The sequence below is a fragment of the Balearica regulorum genome, chromosome 4, assembly GCF_011004875.1.
Source record: "Balearica regulorum gibbericeps isolate bBalReg1 chromosome 4, bBalReg1.pri, whole genome shotgun sequence".
In the NCBI taxonomy this organism is placed as follows: domain Eukaryota; kingdom Metazoa; phylum Chordata; class Aves; order Gruiformes; family Gruidae; genus Balearica; species Balearica regulorum.
The window spans coordinates 72,422,352-72,434,425 of NC_046187.1; the positions used below are offsets into that span (position 1 = coordinate 72,422,352).

Here is a 12,074-nt window from a genome sequence, read left to right on the forward strand (position 1 = left end):
CAAGGAATTTTAGAAGGTAAGACTTGTGTGTGTGTGATCTGCTTAAAGTTGCATCATGATCATTAAAAAAACCTCATGGCAAATACAGCAGGAACCACAATCTTAATTCTGGCCAATTTACAGATTCAGTAAAATCCTAACAATCTCTGACCTAGGCCCATATTTACAACAGATTTGAAGTTCAAATGAAAGCACTAGGACACAAATGATGCAAATCAACTGCTAAGAATGAAAATTTCTAAGCAGTTTATTTCTACGAAAATTGACAGTTACAACTTGGACAAACTCTAGACCATACACATCTCAGATTCCTGTTATGGCTTTGTCATACTAAAATGAAGATAGGAATGCAGTTTCTTATTTAAATGATGATGAATGCAGCGACTGTTCGTGGGATCATTTCAACAGCTTCAGTAAACTCTTCCTGGATTAGATGGGCTTGGAATTAGGTCACATACACATTTGTATGTGTCTTCAGTGTAATCAGAGCAAATGTACATTTTGAGAAAAGATATTTTTCCACTAATCAAGCTTCAAAAAAAAAAAAGTGTGATGCATCTCTGCAAGAAAACAGTCAGTCTCACTTTGTCTCTGAAACATGTTCAGATATAATATTCATAAATGAAACCTGGAAGTAGGACAAGCCGGAACAGAAATAACTGTATCTCTGCTATGTATTTAGATTTATTTCCAAGAATAACTTTATTACCATAAAACTACATAGCTTTTTACATCTATGCCCAATTTCAAGCTTATTAAAATTGTATTTTAGAAATAGTAGCTTTCACTGCTTTTTAAAGCTTGAATAGTGAAGTCATCATAAACTGACTCCAGTTAGCCAAGTCCCAATCTCAAACAGAGATGTAGATCTTTTTGAATAGTTTTCTCTAGTACATTTAATACTGTAAATAATTCTGCTATCATACACCTACAAAATTTGACTGCACATACCTGAGAAACACCTGTGAACTCTGATCCAACAGAATTGTCTGTAAACTGTGTACCATTTAGCGAAACCTGGAAAAAAATAATACTACATTGGTTACAATAGTTTAGTTTAGTGCTAAAAGAGCATTAAAAAAAATTGAACAAATCCTTCCCTTGCATCTGAGGGGTGACAAAACAGCTTTTGAAACTTGAATGATTGCTTGACTGCAGAGATGGAAAGCCCCTTTTCTTTTGTAATAAAAGTTCTACAGATGCAAAAGTTTACAATTTATGTATTTTAAACTATTGCACTACAGCCGTTTTATTAGCAATGCAACTCAGATGAAAAAATTGATACAGGAAAAAAAGAAAAGTCATAAGCAAAATGACATTTTCCTTCTGTATTTGATTGTTTGCATTTAGCTTTTAAACTTCTATTGTGAATTGAGACAATTACCGAAGATTCTTGCCTTTTGAAAGTTGAATACAATTCTGTGAGAAAAATATGCAGTGTTAACCAGGAAGAGTCTTCCACAGCAAGCCTCCAAATGGCATTTAGCTATTCCACTGCAGAAGCCTTCCTCCTGCCTCAGGTTATAATTCATACAGAAACCTCTCAGAGATCTCTTCTATACCTTGTTTCTTCACAAGACTGCATTAGATATCAATAAAGTGCCTTACACAAGCCTCAAGTGTTTTCAAACAGCATTATTTGAGGACACTAAAACAAGAGTGAAGTTAAGACAGCATATAAATTCAAGTCAGTGACAATGGAGAGCCCTAGATCACACTGACTTGAAGAAAAGGCATTTGATTTTAAAAAAAATGGGAGAGGGGAAAAAAAGTCAATTGTTTTATTCTTTATTTTCCCTCTTCTTGAGCACTGGTTTATCTCTTCAATTTCAGATATAATCTACTTCAATCCTCTGTTCCACCTTTCACATGCTTTTGCTAACCTCTTCTTGCTCTCCAGTCTTCCACCTATTATTGCCCGATATTAATATTTTTAAGACTACTCTAAAGACCGCAATAAAAACCAGCCTGTTTAATGTAGGAACCCCCACATCTTGTGTGTTGGATTTACAGAGTTCAGAAAATATTTTTACCCTGCTACCAAACCAGAAACTCAAACTGGAGCCTCCTCCAGTACAAAGGAGCGTCCTTCAGTTTTACACATCCACAGGATTACTGGCTGCTCAGTTTACAGAGCCAGTGAGATTACTGCAAAGCCATTGTCTTCAGCTGGATTTTTCAAAGGCAAAGTAGAGGATAAAACACAAGCTTCACATCATTGCTAGGGAAGATACAAATAAGAAACCACACAACTTCACTTACATACCCTACACTAACTTTCAAGAGTAGCTATTTAAGAAAAACCCCTCATATGCAAGTCAAGCTTCTTACATCTAAAATCATGAGAGTGAAAATGCTGATGTGGAACAAGTTCTCTATTTTTATTCAGCCACTTTCCAAAAAGTGGAAAGAAGGAAAGGTCTTTTGAATTAAAGAAAGACTTCTTCACCAGGAAAAGAAATCCTCCAGTACTGGAGGGTCCGCTGGTTATTGGCATGCATATGCAGTCAAGAACAAAGAAACCAGAAAGAAAGTTTAGAATGAAATTATTATCTGCAGCACAAAAAAAAAAAATTTTTTTTGAGAACATTCAAAAAAGACGAGTTTATCCAAAACCATTCCTTATTCATTAAGGGAGTACATTTACCTTCTTTAGATTCAAGACAGCGATAATGAGAAATGCATGAGCATTTAAACATGCAGATGTTGAACAACCAAGCTGAAGGCAGTCAGAAATGTTAAAAAAACAGAGACAAAAACAGCGGGAGGTTTCTGTTATCCACTAAATGTCACATGATGCCAAGACAAAATACTGAACATCAGGAGTGACTGCTTCATGGAATGAATTGTCATGCTACTAACAAAAGTATCTCTTGATCTTAAGTGCTGTACAGAGTTTGGTTCAAAATATTAATGCACGGCCTTCCGAATTTAGTAGAGACCTAAATATTTGCAGGAGCAGCAAACATCAAGGAATTTAAAGGGAATTAGACAAATAGGAGGAAAATTAAAAAGATTCATCAAAAGTAAGTGTCTGTAGGGCAAATATAAAAAAATCACAGAAAGGACTTAAGTGCGGGTGAAGAGCGACATAACAGGCAAGGGAAAGAGATGGCTAAATAGCATATTAGAGAAAACATTGGAAAAATCTTGTAGAAGTTGTTCAAATAGGGCTCAAACAATAGCAAGCTAAAAACAGAAAAAAAATACAATGAGACAGTCTCACAAATAATTTAAGGAAGTGAGGAAAAAAAGCATAAAAACTATAACTAAATCCTTTCTCAAGGCACATGAGGAATAAGGAGGAGTAGGTAGCCTGTCAGAATCTGTAAGGCTAAAGTAAGTAAACAAACAGATGCATTAAAAAATGCTCAGACAAGCTAAGGTCAGAAACACCAGATTTGTTTTTTGCATCCTCATGTTCAGTACAGAGGGGTTTGAAAATACTCTCCCAGTGAAAGATTTCTTTATGGAAGATGCATTAGAGGAGCTGTGTCAAAGCAAAGCACTGCTAGGAAAAAGTACGGAGCAAATTGACAACTCAAAAATTAGCAGACCATCAAGAGTGGATGACATTCAGTCAAGAGTCCTAAAGAGGCTCAAGGACATTATAGTTGCACTAATAAATTTCAGTACGTTCATCCTTGTTTTATACTTCACCAGTACTAGAGGAACAGAGCATGATTTCAATAAATAAATAAATAAATAAAATTATTAAGCTTTCAAAGGAGATGTAGGAAATTACAGCTACCCAAAGTCTGTAGCAAGAAAGTGCCTGAGATGACAAAGTTCACTAATAGCACTATATTCTTCACGTTACTAAAGAGACTGGAGAATGGCAGAAGGACCTTACAAGATCTAGTTACTGGGCCATATGTTGACAGATATAATTCTGTGTGCAGAGATTTAAAGTAGAAGTGACAAGCTAGACAGCTGTCACTTCTGGACAACCCTTACTTTTTTTTTTTAATTAGACAAAACTTGTTTTTACAGTCCTAGTGTACTTTTTAATGATTTTAATGTTTTAAAAACCTATTTTGTGAAGATAAGTACCAGAAGGAAGGCTGACGCGGATCAGGAACATGGGAATCTGAGCATGCACTCTTCACCATAATGGAAAGGCAGGGGGTGGGGGGAACCTTGCTGTTCTTCCTATAATTCTTATTTACAATGGATAAGAAGTTACTGTTTTTCTTGCAAGCTGCTGTCTCACTAACATGTTAATTTTCTGGAGAATAAGGCATACGCCATCTTGGCATGGTATAATTTGTACCAGAAAGTACAAAGTAAGTGAGAATCACAGCTTAAACAATAATCCTTGATTTCACCTGAATGACCTTGAAAAACCAGTTGAGCAATTAGAACATAAGCACTCAAAGACTGCCATAATTTGCTCTAATAGCGTGTCATAATCAAAATCAGACCAGTTGAAGCCTGGTGAAGTCACACAAACATCATGAAAGTGAGAGTGATGCAATGTCTCAGGAGAGCTCAGGAAAGGAAAAGCACAAGAAGAAAATTTAGATTTGACTCATTAGCATTGAGCCCTAAACAGGTCAACAGAAATGTGATGCTCAAGAAAAAAATAAAATGCAGGATTTAATCAAATTTCTCCTGGGGAAAACCAGCTAGAAAATATTGCACTGATTTTCTCAGGTGCATTAGGGAAGACATAGACCAGAAAAAAAACAATGTTACGAAGAGACAATTAAGGCTACGCTTTATTCTACAAGGTCTTAATATAACAAAGGTATTCCATACCACTTGAATTAATTCCCTTACTTTTATATAGGGAGGTGAAAAATTAAGTTTGTTGAAACAACTGAAACAACACATATTCTGTAAGTGTCTGAGTAACACCAAAGAAACCTACTGCACTTAACCCTGGCTCTCCCCCAAAAAAACCCCCCTCATCTACATGTCTTCTCTATGCCACTTGCTCTCCTGCCTACACTTTTTTGTGCCAAAACCTGTTTGCCACAGCTGTTCTGTGCTAAGTCTTCCCTCAGGCACTTCAGTCAGTGAGCACACTACGATAGTGCTCTGCAGCTTCATGTAGCAGCTCTGCCTCGCATCCCACCGCTGTCGCTCAATGCCGTTTGGGAAGCAGCAGCCTCAAGTCATGCTTGCTAGTGAAGACCTCCCTCCCCGCAGCCCGAGTGAAGCTCTCACTTGGGTGCTCTCCAGTGGCAGGCTGAGCTGTTCCTCTCCTTCTCCCAGGCACAGCTAAATTGGTCACAGAATTGCTAATGGCAGATGAGTGACACTTACAAAATCCTAAGTGATTTTCAGATATGAAGAAAGATTTCTTTATGCCTTCAGATCAAGAGATAGGAAACTATCTGATTTCAGCAAGTGCTGATTTAGGATCCTTCCACCCTAACCCCAACTGATTTAAGGATAAGCCATTGTGGAATTCAAATGCATGGATGAGGGGAAAGAATGATGATAAACATGAGTGAGAGCTTCAACAGTAGGCAGCAAATGCAGGACATCTCTGGACTGGTAAGACCTGGAAAGGCAAACAGGAGGAGGATTATTCCACATGCACTGTAGTTCTCTATTCATCTAGTGGCAAGCACCATCACACAGGACAGCATGCTGGCCAGACCTCTAGCACAGCAAGGTTTTGGGGCTTGTCTGCTTTAAACATTGCTCTTGAACAGTGTCAGTAGTGACCATAGTCTCTGCAGTAACAATAGCCTTTGTAGGAGGCATATTACAGCACTGAAGAGAGATTATAATGTAAAAACCAGCAGTAAACTATCAACACTCATCCCTTAATCCTTTTTTAAGTCTACATTGTACCTAGTTAACATCTGGTACAGCCCAGTTTTTCAGAGGAAGAGCAAACTGAAACAGATCTACTTGGCAGTGTCATCACTCCTATGTGATTTCATGTATTTCAACATTCTGCTGCTTCTTCCTCTGCTGTACTTTAAGAAATCCATGAACATTTTTAAGGCATTGGAAGTACCCATCCAAGAAACTAAGCAAAGTACTATCTGGTTTTTGATAGAAAAGGTTGTCTTCGCTACACTCTGGGCAGACCAGTTCCATCCACCACATGAAAGAGAACACACTCACCCACCAAAGTACCATAAGCCCTGCAAGATATCAAAACGAAAGCAAAACAAAGCATATGCCTAAAAGCAGAACATTACCTGCACTACAAAAAACAGTGTATTCCATCATTTTTCCATGAAAGTAGTTGTTGTTAAGAGTAGTCCAATACTGAAAGAAATGGTCCAGGGAGGTCTTGGGATCAAATGATCACCTAGAACTATATTCAGGAATCCTCTCAGAGAGGATGACCACCTTACTACTGCAGCTATGGGAATACTTATGATCAATATTGACATGGCCAAGAAATGTAGAAGCGTCCTCTGACACAGCGTGCCTGGGCCTGTGGCACTCAGAGGGGCAGCCGGGTTGGCCCAAGGTGACTAATGGTCCCTGTCCATGTTCATGAAAGTCTGGTGCCAAAGCGGCAGGTGAACAGGAATGTTTTTAATAGAAGGTAAGATAGAAGTCTAAAGATTTCTTTTTTTCCCCCCACTGTTAAATAACAGCCAAAAAAGGACTAGAGGTTTTGCAGGAAGAGAACATGCCCTTTTAGAAATGAATACTAAAATTATATTTTTATAAAGATTAGAAGTAAGAGTTTTCTTCCTAGCACTGGAGTACAGAGAATGTAAGATTAACACACACAACAACAGGCAGGAAAATAATCAGGAAAGTAATCAGCAATATGCAACACACTACCAGGTTCATTGGCATAGCAACACTCAAGAAACTCAAGCAGCTATCAGAATTTATTGCTATTGTTTTAGGCAAAAAAAAACCAAAAACACCTTTTGACATCAGTTAAAAAAAATTTAATTCTAAAGAGTTTTTAAGCAGCAGCTTGCAAATTGGTACGTTTGATCGGCAACAGTGAAAAGTTTGGAGGTTCCTACTTCCAAACATAATTATGGTTTAGTGTGATGCAGTAGTGAACCTCCACTTTTTTTGGGGGGAGTGCATGGAGGGAGTGTGTGTGTATATGAATAAGATCTCCAAGTAGTTTTATTAACTATAGAAGATGAACAAACTACCATAGTACTCCATCCTAATTTAGAAGCACGAGTGTTTTGCTTAAGAAATTCACATTGTAAACATCTAAATTTTTAATGTGATAATCACAAATCTCTAGTGACGCTGAACAGAATGCAGTTATACTTACTAACATAAACTTGCTTGCCAAGGAGTCTCAGTATTATAGGAGAGACATTGACAGAAAAAGTGATTATTGATTAGCTGCAAATGTCACCAACAGGGAAAGCTGCGAAGGTTTTCTAAACAAAAAGATCCTTGTTTTTACTAAGGATGCCAAAGTACCAAATAGAAACCAGAAAAAGCAAAGACAAGGTGACAATAATTAAAATTCAATATCCATATTAAGGCAGCCACCACCTGATCTGACCAGTTGATTAATTTTGCAGACTATTAATCCACTTTACCAAGCATGCTATTTTGGGCATTAATACTCCCAAACCCCTAAGTTATCCTTTCCCAGCCCAGCCTGCATTATTCTAGCGTAGTCCACACTCTTGAGACAAGAATACTTTTCAATTAAGAAAAACATCCATAAAGAAGTCAGTGATGCAAGAAGTCAGCCCCTTGGTAATCCTTAAAAACAGCTACTGGACTACACGCAATTTTGGAGAACCTTTAAATCTTTTCATCAATTAACAAAGTGAAGGCTGCGTAAGAACAAGCATTCCAAGGAGTGTCACAAGGCTTCTGTGACTCTGAGATCCAAAATATGAAATAGAAAATGTGAGTGTCACTCTCAAATATAGATAAACTACCTTTTAAATCTGAAATAATTAAGTAGCAGGAGAAAGAGAACTTGCCAGAAGTTGAACAACAGCCAAGAGTAAAGTGTTAGTGAGAAACCAGGCAGAAGTTCAGGAGGGCAGAAAGCACTGCACATCAATACAGCCAATGCGTCCACTCAATCCTTACACTAGTATCTAATACCCAGCACATTTACGTTCAATAGCTATTGTACTTAACAGAAAACATTAACATCATACCAGAGAGCTCAGTCAAATATACAACCTTATCAAACTGTTCTAAAGTAGACATACCTTCCAGTACCTAAAGAGGGCCTACAGAAAAGCTGCAGAGGGATTGTTTATCAGAGAGTGTAGTGATAGGACAAGGGGTAATGGGTTTAAGACAAAGGAGGGGAGATTTAGGTTAAATGTTAGAAAGAAATTCTTTACTCTTGGGGGGGGGGGGCACTGGAACAGGTTGCCCAGAGAAGCTCTGGAGGCCCCATCCCTGGAAGCATTCGAGGACAGAGTAGATGGGGCTTTGGGCAACCTGGTCTAGTGGAGGGTGTCCTTGCCCATGGTAGGGGGGTTGGAACTAGATGATCTTGAAGGTGCCTCCCAACCCAAACCACTCTATGATTCTATGGTTCTACAAAGTAAACCAAAATTCCACTCAACAGCCAAGGAGGCTAAGCACAATGTGATTGCACACCCCCCTCCTCCCTCATCACAGAGGACAATTGTGGAAGTGGATTTGCTGCTAAACATCATGTTACCTGTGAGGTATATCAACTAGCCATGATAACCAAAAGCATGTTACTAAAACTGATTTACATAAGATCTTGTGCATATACATTAGGACAGGGCAGGTTGGAAGTCTTGTGACTGCAAAGCATGCTAGCCCATCATGTCATGCTCCCTCCATCATGCTTAGCCAGTGGCAATTAGGTACTCAAGGGCTAACCACAGCAAATAACCTATGAAGGGGGAAGGAGGAAGAGAGACAATGCTGGCATCAAGAAAAGATGATTCATCAAACTTGAGAATTTGCACTTGTTTTGTTTGTAAAGACAAGCAAAAGACAGGAAAATGCTGAGCAGATTGCACCAGTGTTGTGCTCAATTACAAACCCAAATACTTGTTCAAGGAGACAACAAGGCTGTTGTCAAGGAGGTCACTCATTTAGCCCTCCAAAAGGTGAAGTATGATACTACTTCATATTAGGAGCAACATATTAAGACAAATCTATTAAAAGTTTTTAAGATATTGGACAGTCCAAAATTAGGTACTCATTATCCAAGCATCTCCACAGAAAATGCTTGCAAGTAAAATGGTTTCTATCCCTCTTGACTTGTGCTACTGCTAAAATGCAGCTTGTGAGATGCCAGGTGAATTTCTCTTTAGCCAATATAACAAAGTTTTCTTGTTTGTAATTTTCCTCGTATTCATATATAATCAACATTATGAGACTTCAATAATTTTGGTGACACTTTTATTGTAATTTTAATCTTTTTAATTTAATAGCATTGACTTCCAGTGTTTTCTTTATTTAAAAAAAAAATAAATCACACCATTACAGAATTTGACTAACCTGCAAGACAGGTTCTCTGAAGGCTTCCCTTCTTCAACAAGTCATATTATTAAAACTTATCACTTGGATTTACGTAAATATAACACTATTTCCATAGCTTAGTAAAAGCTATTCCTAAAATAAATTGTTGATGACAAAAAGCTGACAAACCAAGGGCTGAGGAGGCTTAATCTACAAAACTCAATCTACCTTGCATATAGATAATGAAGCCAGTTTACTATGAATGACTTAAACCCCCTCCAAAATTATTTGTCTCCCCACAACCCCAAGATCCCAAACCTCATTTGCTTCTTTCTTCTTTTCCAGCAGTGAATTCCCTAAGTCAAAGCATCAAAGGAGTTTTCAACAGAAACAGAAATTATTTCAAAGGAAATACTTTTTCCAGTTGAATCCTTTATCATTACAGATGTTCAATCTAGGGAGAGGAATTATAAAAAGTAAAAGTAGTAGGCATAAACTGGACTTGTACAAAAAGACTAATACTTTCTGTTTTAGTAAAAGTTATGAGTGGTTGGGGATGGGTGGGGAGGCTGTCCGCATCTCACCCATTTTGGGAGATACCCTAAAACAGAACCAAGACGACAAGTCTCTACTACCTCCTGCTAAAACTCAAGTCTAAGTTACTTGGCCAACAAGACCCTGTGCCAAGGGATTTTCCTAAGATAATAATTATTTACAGGCTCATCATAGGCACAGGGGGGAGGAGGGTAAGTCACCTGTACACAGCCCTGTTTTTCAACATAAGGCATAATTTTAGTAGCTGGAGAAAGTTAAAGGCATTTTCCGCCCCCTCCATGGTTTGGAAAAGTGCTGGTCATGCACTGTTAGCATCTGCTGGATCAAATACATAGATAACTTTAAAAAGTCAGTGCAAAAAATGTACGTAATCAAGGTTTTGGGTTTTTTTCAGCATGACCAGACACATACATAAGCCTCAAAAACAGAGCAGGGAGGAAGGAAATCAGACAGCACTAAACAATACGGAATAGGAAGAAAACCTGTCATCTTTCTCCTTCTAGTTCGTTAAGGTCTCAGGTCCTCTGAAAATAGGTAAAAGCAATGCTTCTGGTGTTGATTATTTACAGAATTGATTATTTACCTGTTACATCTTTTTTTCCTTTGGGTCCTCAGAGCCAAGATACAACAATTCTACTCCAGCACAGTAATCAGAATAGACTATAGTCTAAACAGCTACTTGAATTCACAAACCACAAACCCTTCAAACCTTGATTGACAAAAAGCTATATTCAGAAACACAACCATCTTAAATGAAATGAGTTACACTGGAAATAAAGGTACCTGAAACTATCCTGGGAAAGTTTTTTCCAGTATATCTCAAAAAGACAACTGTCAAGTAGTACTTTCAAAAGAATGCAGATACTGTTATTCTGTAATGAGTTTTAAGGGAGCAACATCTATATTCTGTGCCTTTCCTCCCACACGTTCTCTCCAATAGCATGCTCGATTTTTCTTTTAGTTGAATCAATCTAAAATACATCCTACAGGAAATGAGCACCTGTTAGGAAATAAGGAGTTCACAGGTTATATTGCCACAATATGAAAATGTTAGCACAAAAAAGCTGTGATCTCTACAGGAACTAGGAAGCATTCATAAACTAAAATTAAAGAGATGAAATTCCAATTTGTAGGACATTATAAGACAGAATGATCTACAATCACTTAACTTTTTAACTGGAAGTTAAAGCAAAGTTATACTCAAAGAAGAGGGTTTTCATCTATTTTGTTTTATTAAACAAGGACAAATGACTGGACATTAATTTGAATGATGCAGACTTAAGCTATATATTCCATGAAGTTACAGATGGGTGTAATTCATTCTTACTTCAACCACCGCAATGAAATACAACCCCACTTTTTAAAAATAAACAAATAAAAAAAAGTCTGGTATGACAACTAATCACTATCGAATAATACCCTAAGAAAAAAATAAAAACAAATACACAATTACTTTGTAGAATGAAGTTTCCAGGACCTTCCAGAAGTCCTGCTGTGCTCTGTAGACTCTCTAAGTTGAATTCCACCACTAAAAACAAACCTACATGAGTTGTACTTAAAAATATCTAAGCACTGCCTGGCACGTGATCTCCTGAAATTTTATTAACAAAGGCCAAAGACTTTCCTGAATTAATTCCTGTTTGGGTGCTTTATCCAGAAGATATGATCTAGCATAATCCCTATTTAAAGATTCCAAGTAGCAAATCATCTACACCAGAATTCATCTGGGCTCAGAATCAATTAGAAAATGTCATTATATTTGTTTACTCTCCACCATCACTTTTCTTCTGTTATGTATTCGGAAGCCTCTATCTGCTGAGTAGTTTATTCCTTACCGTCTGAGAAACTGGACAGAGTGAAAAAAACAGGCCCTTGGAAGTCAGGAACCCAGACAAGTAGCATGATCCTTCCTGCGAGGTAGCCACAAGAACTGGTATTCAGGCAGAAGTCTCTGCCTGATACAAAATAACCTCCCTACTCCTCCATTTGATAGATTCAGGGACCAGGCTAGTCTTTTTTTTTTATATACAGAAAGTATTGTGCAGCTAGGCACAGGTCATCAACACAGGTCATCCAAAGGTCAGTCTATCCAAGTCACACGACATTTGGCCACGCTTGTATGAATACTGTGTGTTTTTAGCATT

At 37.7% G+C, this 12,074-nt stretch overlaps 1 protein-coding gene across 3 annotated transcripts in view; it reads right to left on the reverse strand.

Moving 5' to 3' along the window:
- Window positions 1-12,074, reverse strand: part of FAM193A (family with sequence similarity 193 member A) — an 81,827-nt gene that overhangs the window by 48,738 nt on the left and 21,015 nt on the right. For 2 of the 3 annotated variants that reach the window (XM_075752646.1, XM_075752645.1), the window contains exon 2: window positions 952-1,017. The exons of the other annotated variant lie outside the window; for it this stretch is intronic. In XM_075752646.1, the coding sequence (XP_075608761.1) occupies window positions 952-1,017 (66 nt within the window). The remainder of the gene's footprint in view (window positions 1-951; window positions 1,018-12,074) is intronic. 3 annotated transcript variants of the gene reach the window in all.